The sequence below is a fragment of the Helianthus annuus genome, chromosome 9, assembly GCF_002127325.2.
Source record: "Helianthus annuus cultivar XRQ/B chromosome 9, HanXRQr2.0-SUNRISE, whole genome shotgun sequence".
In the NCBI taxonomy this organism is placed as follows: Eukaryota; Viridiplantae; Streptophyta; class Magnoliopsida; order Asterales; family Asteraceae; genus Helianthus; species Helianthus annuus.
In genome coordinates this window covers 169,900,899-169,921,832 of record NC_035441.2, presented here as the reverse complement: position 1 = coordinate 169,921,832, position 20,934 = coordinate 169,900,899, and the positions used below count along the sequence as shown (strand labels likewise).

Here is a 20,934-nt window from a genome sequence, read left to right as displayed (position 1 = left end):
AATTTTTTTTATGCACAACATTCTGTTGAAATCCTTGTACTTGAAAAATATATTCATATTTTAACTTGAATTATTTTAACATGCATAGATACAAACATCAGTTTTTTTTTTGTGTGAATCGGCCAGCGTAGAGTTCATCCGCCATGTACCGTCTGTATCTGACACAAGCATCCTGTAGATTTTCCTCTTCCCATGTCAATGCAAAGTTTTGAACAAGTTTTTCCATTAACATACAAATAATTACACCTGAATTTCGACCTGTATGATCCCCGTTATCTGGCCACACATCATCCCCCGCACACTCCAAGGTATCTGTCTCGTTTATTCCAGAAAGTTGCCAGTACGATATGCGACCCAAAAACCATAAGAATGGAGACTCAAATTCAAGTAGAATTTGATGTATTTTTTTATGTATGCAAAACGACTCTCCACAATGCATTACATTACAATTATTTGGGAAATAAACTTTAACTTTTAGTGACAACATGTTTATCTGTAAGATTAACCAGTGTTGATCCTTGTGTGAAACTGGCATGTAGACCTACAAAATGTCGATATTTAAATGGCCGGATCAAATTATTTTTGGATGAAATTAATAAAATAATAAACAACTTTTACCGTATCCACATTCCAAAATGCAGGAAATTTTTGTCTAGACCCATCTGCATAGCTGTAAGCATCATGCTTCTGTTCAACTACCATGTTGAAAAAATGAGGGGGCATAATTGTCCAACGATAATCATTAGACTGGCATGGCCGTGTCTCGCTTTGAGTTTCCCGTAAATACATTAGCTTGTTACACCATGCATTTATGTGCTGGAAATTAAAGGGCAAAACTAATTTTAAAATATTAAAAAAAAAACATATATAGTTCGTATGTTTAGATTTTTAAATACCGTTTCTTGTATAAAACCATTGCCACAAAACCCAAGAAGTCCGCCCCACCAGTCTTTTCCTAACGGTGTAACGCCCATGTATGTCGAATAGCAAGTTGGTGTATCACCATCGTAGTAAAACTCAAGAACATTTGGAGACCAATTGTCATATCGATCATCTTCAATGATCCAACGCGTGTTCTGTACTGGATGAGGAATGGTTGAGCAAGACCTCCTTTTGGACATTATTAGTTCCTCGGTATGTTGGAAAGAGGAAGCATAAAGATGTGTATATATAGCCACCTCCATCCAAATATGTATGTTTTTTTAATTTATTTTTTTTCTAATAATTACTTAAAAAAATGCACAAGACTTTATTTATTAAGATAGAATAGGAAACAAACGGACAATCATTTATATAAACGTACGATTAAACTATAAATCTAAGAAATAAAAAATAGATTATTTCTAAGGCCAATCACCCAAGAAGAATGGGGGCGGCGAGACCGAACGATCACTGTCTCGACCGTCAGATCTTGGGGAGTACCAACATGTACGACGTGGGCTCTCCGGTGTTGGGCATCGAGTGTCCTCCTCCCCCCACCATTCTACATACTCCTCTCCCGGGTCCGTTTCATAGCCTTCCGGTCTTCCATGCTCAAGCATCTGGTTAGGTTGATTAGTGTTTGGCGATGCAATTTGAAGTGTGCTCATTGCTAAATCGTATGCCAAGTTCAACTCTTGATCTGTTAAATCGTCAGGATGTTCTTGCTGGTAATATTCATAAACAATGTTTTCGTTTTCTAGTGGTGGGTTTGTAGTTTCTTGGTTTTCTGAGTTAATTGAAGGTGGTGGGTTTGTAGTTTCTTGGTTCAGACGACGTCGTGTTAATCTCCCAGGTGCGGGAAGTAGTTGGTTCGAAGGAGGAGGGTTCGGTCGACGTCGAGTGGATCGCCGACGTGTTGCGGAAACCACTGGTTCGATAGGATCTTGGTTACCTACACCCATGTTTGTGTTCATAGTGAGTTGTGTTTATTTTGAAGGTGTAATGGTGTGTGTGGATGTTGGGGGGTTTATATAATAGAACGAAGTCATCATAATTCTATATAAATAATTAAACATTTAAAATAAATATCATTAAACAAGATTTGGGCGTGGTAAACATCGTCAAAAATACAGTTTATCTGCCATGAAACGTCTGTATGCTAAAAAATTTTGAATTGTTTGTCCGGATCGAATAATTGGTTTGTCTACTACTAAATGCTCCATAAGCATACATAGATAGACTCCCTCATTTCCTGAGAGTGACCTGTTAGACACCATGTATTCTTCATTAACCTCGAAAATCATGCGTTTTTCCGGTTTGCCCGTCTTTTTCCAATATTGCAAATGCACCAACAAAGCTCCGAAATAAACTGCGAACTTAGTCAACCGTGGGTGAATAACATTTCTGTACTTTTCACCAACACATATGTTTTCACATGCGTATATAACTAATTCCTGAGTTACCAACTCAAGTCGAAGCAGCACCCATTCTCTATTTTCCAGCGGCAGTGGGAAAAAAACGTAATCAACGTCGATGAAAGAAGGAAATGGGTTTAATTTACCATTACCATACATAGCCACGTTTTTAGTAACAGAGTCTAATAAATTCTCATAGAATTGTGGTGGTAGAATAGTCCAACGCAAGTTTAGCATTTTCTCCGTTTGAAGTTTTCTACTCCTCCAAGCCATCAGTCTTCCAACCCAACCTTCAATATGCTGTAGAAGCATCATTTATTAATTTTTAGATATGTTAACATCAAAAAAACAACATATTGTACAAAGATTAAAACGAAATTTACTAAAGCCGTTAGGTAGCCGTTACTACGATATCCCAACAGAGTGCCCCAAAAATTTTGGTCTAACTCAATTGATCTTGAGAAAACAGCCGAGTAGCAGAATGGAGCGTCTCCATTATTGTAAAATGTGACCACATCTTTCGACCAATTCTCCGTTTCGTCGTCTAGAATTGCCCATCTACCTGTTCTATGGAGGTGTAAGCTTTCACGGTTCTGTACAAACTGGTTGTCTTCAGCATTTTGTGCATTTGAAGATTCAGAGGACGAACTTTCACTATTGTTTTTTGGCTTCCTCAATTTGCTAAGAATCCAACTTGATGATTTGTTAACGGGTTGAGTGTTTTTATTAGATATTTTTTCCAACTATATGAGAGAAAGTGGTTTTTTTGTGTGTTGTATTTATACTCCAAGTCTTAGAATTAATTACTTATAAGTATAAATATAAATTATTTTGTTTATTAACTTACCATGTTAGTAAAATAAAAAAAAATTAAAAAATATAAATTACGCTAGGTATGCCGCTATAGCTGTCGGATATGCCGCTATAGCTGTCGGATATGCCGCTATACCTGACGGTTATGCCGCTACACCTATGTCTTTCCCTTTCCAAGATGATGTGACATGACCGCTGCCCATTATGCCGCTACACCTGCCCAAGCCGGTACACCTGCCAATATGCCGCTACCGCTATGCCCATTATGCCGCTACCGCTATGCCAAAGCCGGTACACCTGCCAATATGCTGGTTCACCTACAAATATGCCGGTACACCGCTACCCCAAGCCGCTTCGCTGTATTTATGCCGCGTAACCTGTCGCCATGCCGCTACCGCTGTATTTATGCCGGTACACCGCTACCCCCAAGCCGCTTCGCCATTAAAAATGCCGCTTCACCTCTACAAATATGCCGTTTCACTTACTCGGTTCACCCAGTGTTGACACGTGTCCGAACAATCTTCTTAATACGAAAAAAAACAAAGACTTCCCACTTTCCAAGTCATAAATTCTCTTGTTTTTTTTGAACCCGACACACGTGCACCCGTTTTGAAGAACCAAAGATTTACGAGGGGACCACAGTCCAAGAACAGTTGGGACCACCATTCTACAGTAGGGGACCATGGACCAGTTTTACCAGGGCCCGACCCGACCAGGTAACATGCAACAAGATCAGATTATGCAAGATCTAGTATACCAATCGCCTCCACCTGTAAAGGTAAGTATATATGTTTTCCCTTTTATGACATTTTTAGTTTATTTTATAATATTATGACATTTTTTTTTTATCTAAAATTACTAGAAAGTCCAAATCAAAGTTAGACAGAAATGGTCGGTTATAGATCGATTGAAGGATGCCATGTCCGAACAAACCGAATCATATATCAGAGAAACTTGTTTTGGTAATTATTTAGATATAAAAAGTAGAGTATGTGATAGCAAGCTTTTAGTCGGAGTTGCAAGTCTTCAAGAAAATACACCTACACCGCATCTTGGTATTCCTTATAAGCTTGCCGGAAGAACCCTAATGTTTACCCCTAAAAATTTCTGTCTAATTACCAGGTTAGAGTTTGGGCCCACAGAGTGGACACCAAAGGATCACGAAGATTCCTTCAAACGGAGAGTGTTCAATGTGAAAAAGCGTGTTAACATGGCAATGGTTGAAGAAAAATTCGTTGTTCTAGGGATATTAGATCCAGATGATCAAACGAGGATTTGTCTTTTGATGTTGTTAGGGTTAGGTTTTTTGGGACTTCAACGAACTAATGTTTTTGATGATAGATTGATACACCTTGTAGACGATCTGGTGGTATTTAGACAGTATCCATGGGGGAACTATTTTTGGGAAAACACGGTTACGAATGTTTATAATATGTACATTCGACAAAAAAAAGATACAGCTGGTTTTTCTTTAACAGGCTTCGTCTGGCCCTTCAAGGTAGCACTTTCATCTTATTAATTATTACAGTTATATGTTGATTAATTAATTATTACAGATTATACCCATTTATGTGCAGATGTGGATCATGGAGATTTTTCCAGAATTTCGAGCAGAACCCGAATTATTTCAAGTACAGACGATTCCAAGATTTTTAGGTTGGGGAGCCGGAACTAAGTACCAGAAGCAAGGTGTGGAGAAATATCTCCGTAATGCTATTAAGGTATTTTCACTAAATTTACAATTATAAAACATATTTATTTACTTTAGGTAACTGTTCTTATAATTTTTTGTATCGCAAAATATAGAAACCTGAATTCCAACCTCTTATGTGCATACTACCCACCGATGCTGAGATGCGAACTGAGTGGTTTGTTGCCAGTTCAGATTATTTGGATACCCAACGTCAACTGTATGGTATTGACACGTCGTCTGATGTACGGTCACATATGACAGCTCAAGTACGGCCTCAAGATTTAAATGAGGTGTATAATAATATTTTCGGTTTAAATGAGCCGAAACAACCGTTTTCCCCGGCACCAGACCGAACAGAAATTCCACAACAAAATTTTGGTCCCGGTCAATTTTCTTATGGGGTTGGTTCTAATGACGAACTTATTGAAAAATTTAAGTTGTTGATGGATGAAAACAACCACAAGTTAAGTTTGATCATGGATGAAAACAACCACAAGTTAACTGCCATGTTAAGTTCTGCGGGTTTACATGGTGTTCGGCCGGTTCCTGCTAGTACTCCATTTTCCATGCCAGAAGTTAACTTTAGTGATAAGGTAATACTTGAATTTTTTTAATTTATTATTTTTATAAATTTTTCATAATAATTAATAATTTATAAACTGATGACATTTTTTAAAATTTATAATTTCAGGGTGTAGCCGACCAGTTTGAAGTGTACGATAATAGTTATCGTGTGCCGAGCTTCAACAGAATGCAAGAAGATATTGTAAGTTATAAACTAATGAAATTTTTTAAAATATAATTTTTCAACTGTATAGTCTTATATATTTTTTTTCTCGTAGAATGCTGATCCGGAGTTGGTCAATTTGAGGCGATCTGAACGGCTTGTCAAGCCCTCATCCTGTGTGCTATCACCATTTGTTGTTTTTAAACATTTGAAAAAAGGGCAAACAAGGAAGCGAAAAACAGATGATCAAAAGATCGCTGAAATTAGGAGTTGGTATCCTAGTAGTGGCGATGTCCAGCTCCGATTAACGACGGGTGGATTCGTAGGTCCGTCATTCTGGTCAGCACTGCTAGGTGACGATAACGAGGGGTGGTTGAGCGATGATGTAAGGAATTTTAGATATATTATCTGTTTACTAACAAAGGTAAAATATTATTTGATTTTTTGCTAAACAGCATATCTTTGGTTGGATGATCCACTTGTATGAATCGAGAGATCGTAATGCCCGTTGGAGTATTTTACCACCATATTTCCAAATGTATTTTTATGGAACGACTCTCCCTGAACAAACATACAAGGGTTATTACACCGGGGTCGTGGAACCTTTTCCAGCAATTACTACAGCTGATGAGGTTCTTTCTAATTTAATTTTAATTTTATTTACATAGTTCCGTAAAAGTTTATTAATTTTAAAAAATAAAATATAGGTGTATGTACCTTTGCTTATACCGCAAACACACTGGTTTCTGGGGGTTTTCAACCTGGTTAACCGTACTCTGACTGTTTACGACAGGTACTATTCTTTTTCGTTTGTGTTTTTAGTTAAAAATTTATTAATTGTAACATTTCTTTTTTACTTTGTCATTATCTAATATGTTTTATGTTTATATTTTGTAGCCTTGCAGAATCGCCATTTCTGGACCGGGGAAGAGACCAAGTGCTCACTCATATTAATTTTGTCTTTGACAATTGGCTACGTAGGCACGGTTACTACACCACAATGCCCATACCGCTGACTTACCCCTTTCATGTTACTTTTGCACACAACGTGCCTCAACAAACAGGGCCTTTAGGAGATTGTGGGGTATGGGTTTGCATTTTCCTGGAAAAGCTAATTAACGGGAAGCAGATTAATGACGGTGAAGACCCCAACGTAACGACTAGCAATATGAGGCGGCACCTTGCTATGCTTTTCTATGATTCAAAATTAGAAGGAGAGTCGAGTGTTGAAAAAATAATTCAGAGTGTTGAACGTAATAGTGATGTAACGACACCGTTTTATTAGATTTGTTATGTATTTGAATTAAAAAAAAGTTTAAAATATGTTATTCTACTATTTTTGCTATAATATAATATAATACCAAAAAAATTAATAATAGTCCCTTATTACACCTACCACCACCTATATATACCCCCCCCCCCAAAAAAATCAACTACACTTAGCAAAATGGTGCTATGCAGGAATTGTGGATCGCAAACAATTATAAAAACTTCCTGGACCGCTACAAACCCGGGAAGAAAATTCTATTGCTGCATCAGTCGACGAGGAGGCTGTGGGTTTGTGGATTGGGCAGAGGGGCCCTCGTGCCAAAGAGCTATTGATGTATTTCGACATTTCATGCATGAACAACAACATGTGACCGTTGCAAATCAAGCAAGTGAAATTAGGCATCTTCAAGACGAAGCGTTAACAATGGCGGTGAAGTATACACGCGTGAAGATGTTGTTACTATTTAGCTGGGTTTTTTTCGTCTTGTGTTATGTTGTTCATTAGAGTTAAATATTCTAATTAAAATTAAATAAATAGTTGAATTCCGAGTTTGCACCGAGTTTTTCGTCACTCGTAGTTTCTATTTTACTTTATTTATTAACTATCAATACCCCTTTAATTTAACTAACCTATTAAGTTTTAATATTTAAAAACATAAAAAAAACCTTAAATAGCCACAATTCTTTGGTGGGGGATAGCTATTACCGCGGTGGGGGGGGGTGGGGTGGGGGTGGGTGTGGGGTAGCGGTGTGGGGGGGGTGGGTGTGGGGTAGCGGTGTGGGGGGGGGTGTGGGGTTGCGGTGTGGGGTGGCTAATGTTGGCTATAAATAGCCACAATTGATTAGTCTCCCAAACCATTCACAAGTTTGTTACTTAAAAAAAACACAAGATGGTTAATTGGACAGAAGAAGAAGAACTAGCATTAGTAACAGCTATCGTTGACGCTAAACGAAATTTACAACGCGGACAAACCGCGTACTGGGGGCAAGCGTTTCAACACTATCAACAGCACGTCGGCAACGCGCGACACAACTTAAACGCGTGTCAACACAAATGGCGTGATCTTAAACCGAAGTTGGATCGGTTTAACGTTACTACAACCGTGTCCCGGCGGCTGGGTTGAGCCACGATGATCGGGTATATATCGCGAGGGTCGAGTTTAGGCACGAAGAGAATACGGATTTTAAGTTGGTTGACCACTTTAATATTTATCTTACTTCGTAGTTTTTTTTTTTTTAATGCTATGTAGTTTTATATTTTTAGGATTTAATAAGTAGATTGTGTAATATTTTTAGGATTTAATAAGTAGATTGTGTAATATTGTTAGGATTTAATAAGTAGGTTGTGTAATATTGTAATATTTTTAGGATTTAATATTGTAATATTTTTAGAATTTATAAGCCCGTTTTGTATAATATTGATTTAAGTATAATGTTTATTATTTCTAATTCAACTCTTATCGATAAAAATATATACAAATTTCCGATATAAATCATGATTAGTTATTTAAAAAAATTATATAAACGATATTTCTTAGTTTTTTCCATGAATGACTTGATATATTTATTTATATAAACGATATTTCAAAGGATCTAACATAGCGGCGGAAAAACTGGCTATTCTAAAACTTTCAATTAACATATAAAAGGAATTAACTTGGGTATCCTATCAGCTCCTGCCTGGAGGAAAAACTGGCTAAGACACTTTGATTGTAACATAGTGGCGCGGGTTCGAGTCACGCAGAGGGCCGGTCCGAACAGAAGGACCCCCTTTTTGTTTCTTTTTTTTTGACTCTTAACTGAAGTAACTGAGTTTTCTAACTCAGTTAGTGGTTTCTTTTATAAAAACTAACCTATTTGGACTAACTAGGTTATTTTGAATGTATTAAAGGATCTACTAACTAGGTTAGTTTTCTACTAACCTTGTTAACCAAAAACTAATTTATTAAAATATTAGTTTATTTAATTTAATTAAATATTAAATTATTAAATTAATAATTAATAAAAAACAAAGATAAAAGAGATAAAAATGAATTCTATTCTTCACAATATTCAACCGAGTTATTAAATATATGGAGAGAAAGAGTATTTTGATATTTTTGGATTTTTTTTGATATTTTTTGAAGTTTTTTGATATTTTTTTGATGTTTTTTTATATATTTATATTTTTTAAAAAATGATACTGTAGCGGCTCGGCTTGTACTTAACGCGGCTTGGCTTCTAAATTAGGCGGCATGGCTTGTACTTGTGGGCAGGCGGTGAAGCGGCTTGGCTTGGGGGGGAAGCGGCTCGGCTGCCAGGCGAGGCGGCATAAAGCCGTTTCAGGCAGCAGGGACACGTGTCGGCTAGCTGATGGTTGGATTGAAGGTGCATAATTATGGGAGTTCACTTTCATGGGAGGGTGCATTATGCCCGGTCAAATGGCCATTTTCGAAATTGGCTTGGTCAAACGGCCAAATTGGTAATTTTCCTTTTTTTTTTTTTTGAAAGGCGTTTTGTTGATGACTTGACTTTAGTTTTTTATTTGAAAATTGATGAAAGTTGTAACTAAAACCTAATAAAGTAATTGTTTGTTTTTTTATTATTTTTTTTAAAATGAACTGCATTAAAATCAGTGTTGTAAAAATCGTTACTAAGCGGTGATTAATCGCTAGTTAGCCAGTAACTGAGTATATTTTTGTTAATCAGTCCATTAATCGTTAGTCGAGCCTAGTCCGCCAGCCAAAAATCGGCGATTCCGACAGATTCCGGCAAAAAACCTGTATATTCCGGACAAAACATCTAAATTCCGGTCAGTTTCCAACCAAACCATGTGAATTCCTACAACTAATTTTGTATGCTTAAAAAAATGAGTTGAGTAAGAGTTGAAACCAAGCTATTTAAAATATTTAGCTATAAAAATGTGTATCTATACATAAAACTAAAAATTACATATAAAAAACCCGATCTGATTAATCCCGAGTAGCAGCTAGTCCCCACCTCACCAATCGACTAGCGACTAGCGAGTTCTCCAACCTTGATTAAAACACACCTCCGACCCAAACAGGTAAAAGGCTAAACATATTATTTTTTTTTTCTAACGGCAAACATAGAAAAGTATAATAACATAAAGTGATGAACATTTGGGTATTTTTTTCTAACGGCAAAGATAGAAGAAGTATAATAACATAGTCATAAACATTTGGTAAGTTCATGGCTCTAGTATGTAACGCATTATATATTATATATTATATAATATAAATAGAATTGATTTTGCTTCATAGGGCTGGACTAAAATCGACAATAAACGTAAAATCATGACACAAATTTATAACATTAAGTGATTCATGCAACGTAAAACGTAGACAGAGTCAACCTTATATAACCACTTGACAAAAAAATTATTATATGCAACTTGAAAAAAAAATATTTGTTACTTGACAAAAAAATTATATTATATGCTACTTAAAAAATATCACCAACAGTCGGGTCTTCCAAAACATCAAGCCACTTCCGTGACAAAGCTAGTTCTTTGATAGGTATCTACCTCTCGACTGTCTTCTGAGAACTTTCTTGATTCAGGCCCTTCTTACGGTGTCTACCACTCTTGGATGAAGCCGCTTGGGTTTTGGTTACAGGTTTGGTATCATGTACACTTTGAGTTTCAGTGGATTGTGAAGATTATGGTGGATATGGGGATTGTTGAGAATTTTGAGCCGAATGTGACATTTGAGAATAGTAGATGAAACCGGGTACGGGTAGCGGTGATGACGGATGCGGGGATCGTGGAGATGGCATGATCGGATAGTACTCTACTTCACTCATTTGTGGGGTTGTTCGGTACAAGTTCTCGGGTCCATCGGTTGACGTTGAGCAAAGAAAACGGGTGATTCGGGCTAAACGTGTTGTTGGGAAACGTGGCAAAGAGAAAAAAAATTGTGGAGTGGGTTGATGTTGATTGTGTAGGGAAGATTGTATGGTATATATGGTTAAAATTTAAGGGCTATATATAATAGCGTTTATAAAACAAACTTTATTTTGAATTTTGACCGTTTGACAACGGTCAAATCACTAAAGGCCTCACCCACTCATCTTTGGCGCTTGCGTAACAAAAAAAATAAAAATGAAATCAACTATGGGGTCAGGGGCGGACCTATAGTGTTAAAAGGGGTAACCCCCGTTGCCCCTTGACGCTCCGACGGTAGTGTAAATTTTGGAAAAATTTGACGTTTTCTCGATTTCGTTACCCCTTTATTTTGAAACGTTACCCCTATGCGGATTTTCTAGATCGCCATTGTATGGGGTCCCTCTTGACGCCCTTGCAGTGTTGTATGGGACACCATAGTACTTAGGTGACGAGGACGTGAGCCCACACCAGGCAATCTTAGCATGTGTTTCTAGAGATTTGGTATTTTTTTTTTCTGAAAAGAACAAGTGTACGGGACTTTAGCAGAAAAAGAAAGTTCCTAGCACCGTTACTGTTTCATTTCGAACACTAATTTGGTTTTGGCAAGTTCTAAACATATATTTAGGGCATGTTTGGGTAAACTTATTGAAACAACTTATTGACTTATTGGCTTCTTGGAAAAGTCAGGATTTTGTGACTTATTGACTTATCCCCCTCACATACACCCTCTTTGCCAAACATCATTTTAGAGCTTATGACTTTTCAAAAATTCAATAAGTCAATAAGTTGTTTCAAAAAGCTTACCCAAACATGCCCTTAGTTTTAATCAGATGTTGTGTTTATTAAATTAAAGGTTATTTTTAAACATGAAATGTACAAATCCAACTATAGTCACGTTCTAGAAAGCTAGGGTGTGACAATAACTTTTTTTTAGATGTTTAAGTATTTAACATACATCTTATGTTGTCAGCTATGAAATGTGAGCTATCGTTCGGAACTTGGACTTGTAGTTTAGTTACTACTAACCTTCGCTCCCCATCCACCACTTGTGGCCTAGTGGTAGGAGGTTTGGATCTCCAGTGGAGACCCAAGTTTGATACCTACTTGTATCACTATTGGTGGATTAATGTAATGAAAGATTTGAGCTATGTCTTGTGCGAGGTTGTCAGTTTGAATCTCGAGCTTACCCGGGTTTTCGTCCAACCGTGTGTTACGCTAGAGAGTTCTGCTCTTGTGGTAGCACAACGGCTGTCAAGTGGCAGCTGACGGTATGGTTTCCCAGGGGAATGACCAAGGCAGTGACGGAGCTTGACCAAAAGTTCTGAGGGACGGAAAGTCATGAGACCCAATTTATATATTGTATAAATATTTAAGCAAAATAATTGGGGGATAATCCTATATAATTTTAAAATTTCAGGACGAAAAATAAGAAATTTTACACTTCTAACCGAAACATTGGGAGGCGGGTGAACCCCCCCCCCCCCACACTAAGCTACGCCCCTGGACCAAGCCAAACTCTGAAGCTTGGGCCCTGTAAAGACAACATCGTCTGGCTTAAGTGGGGCAACAGGGCTCTTCAATTTGAAAAATGTAGTGGTCTTAACACAAAAAAAAAAAAAAATCGCCTTTAAAAAAAAAAACTATCGCTCCCCCTGCTGCCATTTAAGGTGCATGACATTGACATACCTTGGTGATACTAGGATGATTAGTACTTTTCAAGATCTAGTTTTTGGTTTAACAATTACTTAATAGTTAAATTAAGATATAATATGAAATGTTTAAAACCAAGTATGGTAAACAGTTTTGACTTAATTTTTTTTTTGATAAAATACAATTTAGAAAGAAATTTACATCGAGATAGATGGTAAACGGGCAATAAACTGCACCGCTACCTCTCCATGTTGAATCAGTTTTGTTTAAACATAATGGAAAACATGAAAACATACCTGTCACCGCAGACAGTGCAGTGGAGAATCCAGTGAGAGAAGAAGCCACAGAGTTCGACATCTTTGTCAAGGTAATCTGGTTCCTCCTTAGGGTGCAGACTGATGATGGTGATGATTAAACAGAATAGGGAGTTCGGCTATGGAGAGAGAGGTCGATATTGATGTTATGATTATTAGGTTGTGTGTCTAACCTTAGAACCTCTACATAAGTCTCCTTATATAAGCACCAAAGAGGAAACCTAATTAGTTAATAAGGGTAATATGGTCCATCAACAATTACCAACTAATTATTTAATAGGTTATTATATATTTTGATCTATATAATGTAAATGATTATAATGGCTACTAGATTAAATATTAAAACATAATATATTCAAGCTTACATTCTCCCACTTAGCCGAGTAATCATTTACTATGAGTATTAGATGAGCCTGATCAGGAGTTAACACTCATTTTAGCCTTAAACAAGTACTATAGCAGAGAAATACAGCCGTTGAATCATTATGCGACTCAGGACCCCCATTAGTCATACTATAGCCTTAATTTAAAACCTAATCATTATGATCAAAATACGCATAAGCCCTTTGTTTGATTTGTAACTTTATTTGTCTATATGCCATTATACCGGTTGAACATATTCTAAGAGACATAAAAAATCAAACTGAGGAAATTTCATTAATCATAAAACGTAAGATAGTACAATATGCTTAAATAAGGTCTTTACTAAATCCCATATTCCGAACATCTTCTTCGTAAACCTTAGGAGGGAGACCTTTAGTCATCGGATCCGCAAGCATATCTTTAGTACTAATATACTCAATACAAAGATTATTTTCCTCAACTCGTTCACGTACGAACAAATATTTTTTATCGAGATATAAACCAACTCCAGTCGAACTGTTACTGTTCGAGAAACTAACGGCAGCTGAATTATCACAATAAAGCTTCAATGGTCTAGAAATGGAATTAACGATTTTGAGTCCAGTGATCAGATTTCTAAGCAACATTCCATGACAGGTTGCGTTATAAACTGCAATGTACTCTGCCATCATTGTGGAAGTTGTGGTCAACTGTTGTTTATGACTCTTCCATGAGATAGGTCCGCCTGCTAACATAAAAATATAGCCCGAAGTGGATTTCTTATCATCTTTGCATTTGGCAAAGTCAGAATCAGAATAGCCCACCACTTCTAAATGATCACTTCTTCTATAAGTCAGTTTATAGTCTTTCGTCCCTTGCAGATATCGAAGTACCTTCTTAGCTGCTTTCGAGTGATCTATGCCAGGATTAGTCTGATAATGGCCTAACATTCCAGCAATATAAGCGATATCTGGGTGAGTACAGACTTGAGCATACATCAGGCTCCCGACTACTGACGCGTAAGGTATCTGGCTCATTTGCTCCTTCTCAGCCTCTATTGTCGGACACTGGAATGAACCGAAAACATCTCCCTTAACTACTGGAGCGACGGAGGGTTTGCACTGTTGCATGTTGTAACGTGTAAGGACACGATCTATGTAAGCCTTCTGGGATAATCCTGAAATCCATTTGTGTCTATCTCGGTGAATTTCGATGCCAATGATGTAAGAAGCATCTCCGAGATCCTTCATGTTGAAGTTATGCGAGAGTAACCACTTCGACTCATGAAACATGTCTAAACTATTACTTGCCAATAGAATATCATCTACGTAAAGGACAAGTATAGTAAAGTTACTCCCACTCATCTTGAGGTAGGTGTATTGATCCACTTGATTCTTCATAAAACCTTGTTTCTTCATGACTTCATCAAACTTGAGGTACCACTGACGTGATGCTTGTTTCAACCCATAAATGGATTTCTTCAACTTACAGACTAGATGCTCCTGCCCCTCAGGTTTAAAGCCTTCAGGTTGTTTCATGTAAACTGTCACACCCTGAATATTGCGGAAGCGTGATTATGGTGTGACTTTCTTAGTATCATTGCATTCAATCACAACAACAACTATATGATAAAAACCATAGATTTGTCATCCATTCAATAAGTTTAAAAACATAACAACATTGTCTGAAACATAGACTTTAAATTCAAGTTTTACAAACCATACGAATTATTTAGGTGTTCACTAAGGACTCGACAAAAGATATTAAATAAAACCAGGATTTGGGAGGAGTGTCTGGTCCAGGATAGGACACCCTAGCCAAACCCTAAGACCATGGATGACATCTTTTATTCTTGATATAACTTGAAACATGCAAACGCCCGCCAGATCCAAATCTAATTCCCTGAAATACATGTAGTTTGAAAACATCAACAAAAGTTGAGCGAGTTCATGTGTTTGTTTGTGTGTATGAATAAAACCTTTGTAGTCATTGTATGTATGTATGTTTGTAAATCCTGGTATGAAAGCAAAACAAGGAAACAGATCGATTAATGGTTTGCAAGGCCATTAACATACGTGCAACGGCGTAGGAAGGCTCAAACCTAGCAGATTTGTACCGGGCCTCCGGCTGTAAGACATAGTCACCTCATGGGCCAACCCAGGTCCACATGGGTGTGGGCTCGCTACACCCAAATAGATCTATCACTCATGTCCCTTGGTCCTAACACGAGGATTAATGGTCTTGGGAGTGCGCCTACCCATTCACATGATCTACTATACTTTCCAAAGCTAACCATACCAATTGTAATTGTATGTAATCATTTTGTAACATGTACTTCACCCCCGAAGTTATAAAACTGAAAACAGTTAAAAGAAAATGGGGACATGAACTCACAGTCTTGCGTCTTCGGGTCACAGTAACTCAAAGCTCCTTCGGTGAACACGACTACCTACAACGTGCTAATGTCTATTAGACGAACGGGCCGTGACTTGATTTAGTATTAATGTCTTTGTGTTACGTTTCTTTTATGTCTTTGATATTATTCCAAGTTATATAATTATTGTCAAGATAATTAATATTTTAACTTAAATTATATTTATTAAATTTTGGAATAATTGTTAAACAATATATATTAACTTAATACTTCCCAAGTATTGATACTTGTATTTCCTTCCCAAGGATGGGGGCATCTTTTACATGTGTATTCGTATTCTTGTATTTGTATATTTTTGCCATGTTTTGGTGCCGTATTCCGATATATACGTGTGAGAATACGTATTTTTATTGTATTCATTAAGTATTCACATACTTAAATTTATATTAAATTTTCCGGAATATTATTTCTAACAAACGCCCACCAATATAGATATTTCTAATATATATATAGGGTTAGGTTAACGTACAAATGCCCTTATCGTACATTGCGTACGCTACAATCTCAGCCGTCCGATCATCTTCCCGCATTGAATTCGCATGTTGTTTTTTTGTAACAATTTCGCGTGTTGGTTTTTTAACATGCGATTTCATCAAAATTACCACATGCGAAATTGTTACAAAAAAAAAACAACATGCTATTTCATCATAATTATCACATGCGAAATTGGTACAAAAAACAACATGCGAATTCATCAAAAAATATCACATGCGAAATTGTTATAAAAAAAACAACATGCTATTTCATCAAAATTATCACATGCAAAATTGGTACAAAAAAACAACATGCGAATTCATCAAAAATTATCATATGCGAAATTGTTATAAAAAAAAACAACATGCGATTTTAAAAAGCGGGAAGATGATCTGACGGCTGAGATTGAAGCGTACGTAATGTACGATAAGCAATATTGTATAGTATTCTTTACCTATATATATATATATATATTCAAGAAATATTACTTAGAAAAATTATTTATAATTTTTCTCTTGGCAAAAATATTTGTAGTTCCAAAATAATATATTTTCAAGTTTACTCAAGAAAATATATATTTTTCCCAAAAATGATATATCTTCTAATAATTCCAAGGAAATATATATATATTTTTTATTCACCAAAAATTGTATATTTCCTTCTTGTCAAAATATGATATAACTTTGTGATAACCATAAAAATCATATTTTCATTTCCCTGTGTCCAAAATATTTATTTACCAAAAATTAACTGTGAATTAAGTTCCGGAATATTTTGTAAGTTACATTTCTTGTTCGGTTTCGCCAATATTTTTGTGTGTAACTTGTATACTTATTCCTTGAGATTTTGGGTAATACTTTGGATGGTAATTCTTGGTGTTTTGTGAGTTGTATTATTTCAAGTCCTAAAATAATATAACTATTACACAAAGTATACAAATAATCACACATGTGTGTCTTCATTGTATATATATATTCTAAATATATATTTAGCCATTTTTATTTATAAAAACCAACCTTCAATATTTGTATTTTTGTAACAAAAAATTATGGCAAAGTTTATGTAACCATTGATTGTTGAAAATACACTTGTAAGTGTATGTTTATAAATATTTTTCTAAGTGTTTATATTTTTAGGAAATTTTGCCATAGTTTCCCCTAAAAATGGAGGTTTCCATGTTTTCAATCATATCATTTTCTTTTGTAAAATCATCACAATCAATTCACAATCAACTCTAAACAACTTACACTTACCAATTTTGCCAAAACCATGCTTAATCTACCACTTCATGAACTTGAAAGTTTGTGAAAATTTGTAGTAACTTGGTAGTGTGTTTAGTGAGTTTAGTTACCCTTTAAAGTGTGGTTGTTTATTTAAAAACATCATTCTTGAATGATTTAGATGTTTACAACTTGTAATTATGTTTTATAAAAATGTTTCTTTATGAAATTTTCTTGTTACACAAGTGTTTCTACACTTGGTTAATCACTAAAAACAAGTCTTGTTTATGTAAGAACCAAGATTATATGAAACTTATGTTTTTAACTTGGTTTCTTTAGAATAATCCATGAAATATTTAGATCTACAAGATTAACAATATACTTTGATCATTACTTTACAAGAAAACCTTATGTTTCTTTCAAGTTCATGCTTTATGTGTGGATGATTCATCATCCTTCAACAATTTCTACTTTCACATCTTGCTAAATTATGTTTTTAATCATGATTTAGCAAGACCTTATGATGATTAACATCACTTCTACAAACAATCAAAGATCAACAAACATAACAACTTATATTCATCAAGATATCTTTACTAAACAAGCTTATGTTCATGTCCACTTCATATGATTCTTTAGTGTTCTTGATGTTTTTGATTATGATTCATCATTAACCACTTAAAATAGATGTAGAATAGACAGATCAAGGTTCTTACCACTAGCACAAGGCTAGGGATGATTCTATTGGAGAAACTGAGTGGATAAAAGCAATTAGAGAAGGTCCTTTAGCTTCCAAAGCCACCAAGCTCCTTTGTATACCTTCTAGCACCCTTGTAAGTGTATGGATTGTATGAAGGAAGTTGAATGATGATGATGGTGGTTGTGGTGGGTTTCGGCCGAGAACAAGAGCAAGGGAGGGAGAGAGAGGTGTGTGAAGTGTGTTATGATGAAATGAAATCAAGAACTCTTAAGGCTTTCTTATAATCTATCCTAACCTCTTAACCCTTGTGTAATGTGTTATAAAAAGTAAATACAAGATCCAATAATTTATTAAATTAAATCAAGATGGTGGGGGCCAAGTATGGGTCGTCCCATAGGTGGGGGGGGGGTCTAGCTTAGGTTTGAACCATTTAGTTGTAATCTAGTTCAAATTCAAGTATTGGTTACGTGTTTCAGTTATTAGATATTTTTAGGAGGTGTTATGATGTTCGGTGATCATAACTAGCTTGGAAACATTAAAACAGTGCTTCTAGTGTTAATTTGGTGTTTCGAGTAGTGTCCGGTTGTTCGGTTAGATACTGATTCGTTAAAGTGCTAAACCTTGCAGTTTAGTGTTCTTTATGTACCCTTTTGTGACACTTTTAATTCCCGACACTTAGGAAAGCATTCAGGACCACTTTGCCATATTTCTGCACAATATAAGTATGTTAAAATGTTGATTTATGCTGAATTTTGCTGAATTCAGCACTTTGGGTGAGTTTTAGGCACTTTCCGGCACTTAAACTATTACTTAGAAAGGCAGTTTTGTGATCCTTACTTCCCTACACTCTATACTAGTGTAGTACTTAGTTTCTGGCTCATACTGGGTCTCAAAACACTGTCTGTCTATGTGCTGAGTTATGTCAGCATTTGCTGATTTATCCATTTACTGTGCTAACTGTGCTTTGTGCATCATTTATGTCAATATGTTTGCAAGCAGTAATGATATGACATTATGCAATATGTAATGCACATGTAAATATAATGCAGTAATCAGAAAGCAGTCAATTGTAATTCAGCACAGTCATTAAGCACTAATCAAGATTAATTAATTGTACGGATACCTGGATTTTTGACAGTTGTCACATAAACATCTTCGTCTAAGTCTCCGTTAAGGAAAGCGGTTTTAACATCCATCTGATGCAACTCTAAATCAAAATGAGCTACTAAGGCCATGACGATCCTTAATGAATCTTTACGAGAGACAGGTGAAAACGTCTCTTGATAATCAATTCCCTCTTTCTGAGTGTAGCCCTTTGCAACCAATCTCGCTTTGTAGCGTTCAACGTTCCCATTCGGATCCAGTTTTGTTTTGAACACCCATTTACATCCTACGGGTTTGACACTGTTGGGTAATTCTACTAAATCCCAAACGTCATTTTTCTTCAGGGATTCAAGCTCATCAATCATTGCTTTATTCCATTCAGAAGACTGATCACTGCTAATGGCTTCATTGTAAGAGATAGGATCATTGAGCTTTCCGGGATCCATTTCAGTCAGGTAGGTAACATAATAATCCCAATTAGTAGCCCTTCTTTGCCTAGATGACCTCCTGAGTGGATTATCGGGTTCAGGGATGTCTTGGTTTTGAGCGTTTGATGTGCCTTCGTCATGAGGTATAATGGGTTCTGATTGTAGAGGTTCATTTGGAGTTGGTGCAGTAGCTTCAGGTACAGTAGTTGCATTGGGTACAAGAGGAGTAATCAGAGTAATGGTAAGCGACGAGTCTCCCCCCCCCCCCCCGCATCTTGTACTTCTTGCAATTCTTCGTAAGGGTTGGTACTGCTCCCACTGACCTTGAAATCCTCCAGGAACGCAACACGCTTGGTTTCAACAATACGGGTGACATGGGAAGGACAATAGAAACGATAACCCTTTGAATTATCAGGATACCCGATAAAGAAACAGGTAACTGTTTTAGGGTCAAGTTTCCTTAGGAAAGGATTGTAAAGTTTTGCTTCAGCAATGCAGCCCCATACTTTCATATATTTAAGACTCGGTTTCCTTCCTGTCCAAAGTTCATAAGGAGTTTTAGGGACAGACTTAGAAGGAACTCTATTGAGTATATGAACAACTGCTTTTAACGCTTCAGTCCAGAGGAATAATGGTAAATTAGTGTTGGCTAACATACTACGCACCATGTTCATAAGGGTACGGTTTCTTCTTTCAGCGACACTGTTCTGCTGAGGTGTGCCAGGCATGGTGTATTGGTTCACAATCCCCTGGCCCTTACACAACTCATAAAATGGACCAGGAACTTGACCCACATCGGTATGTCTTCCATAATATTCACCGCCTCTATCTGATCTCACAACTTTAATCTGACGATCTAATTGTTTTTCAACTTTAGCCTTATAATCTTTAAAAGTTGTAAGAGATTCAGACTTTTCCTTAATTAGATACAAGTACATGTAATGAGAATAATCATCATGAAACTGATAAATGAAGTATGTCATGTTATGCCAGCGATTTGGTACGGACCACTAATGTCAGTATGAATGAGTTCTAATAAATTAGAGCTCCTAGTGGCACCTTTCTTATTCGCTAATGTCATTTTACCTTTAAGACATTTGACACATGTTCCAAAATCAGAGAAATCGAGAAGAGGTAAGACTTCATCCTTTACGAGACGATTTAATCATTCTCTTGAGATGTGGCCTAAACGTTGATGCCACAACATGGATGAAGTCTCTAAGTCTCGTTTCTCTTTCATCTTTGTGAGTAATTCATTAATGTTATATGACAACAAAGATTTGGAAAAATTATCATCTAGTTCTAATCTATAGAGACCACCATCTAGAATACCAGTACCATAAAGAACAGAATCATAGAGGCTAGAGAGTTTGCGATGACCATGGGAAACAATAAAACTGTCCATGTCTAACTTTGGTCCTGATACAAGGTTCCGAGTTACCTCAGGAACATATAAGGTATCATAAAGTTTAATACATAAACCAGTTTTCATAAATAATTGTAATGTTCCAATGGCCTTCACTTCTAATTCTCGATCAACCCCA

General features: G+C 36.3%; 1 protein-coding gene across 1 annotated transcript; it reads right to left on the bottom strand.

Annotated features, from left to right (window-relative positions):
• Positions 1–97: 97 nt before the first annotated feature.
• Positions 98–1,121, bottom strand: LOC110876724. The gene is made up of 3 exons (XM_022124886.1): positions 897–1,121; positions 619–816; positions 98–541 (listed from the first exon to the last, which is right to left on the bottom strand). Exons 1-3 carry the CDS (start codon positions 1,119–1,121, stop codon positions 98–100), a joined length of 867 nt encoding a protein of 288 aa, XP_021980578.1.
• Between the last annotated feature and the right edge of the window lie 19,813 nt (positions 1,122–20,934).

Coding starts and splice junctions, on each gene's coding strand:
- LOC110876724 (XM_022124886.1), bottom strand. CDS start 1,121: ATGTCCAAAAGGAGGTCTTGCTCAACCATTCCTCATCCAGTACAGAAC. Junction 817..896: donor ATGGTTTTATACAAGAAACG/GTATTTAAAAAT, acceptor TTTAATTTCCAG/CACATAAATGCATGGTGTAA. Junction 542..618: donor CATTTTGGAATGTGGATACG/GTAAAAGTTGTT, acceptor GACATTTTGTAG/GTCTACATGCCAGTTTCACA.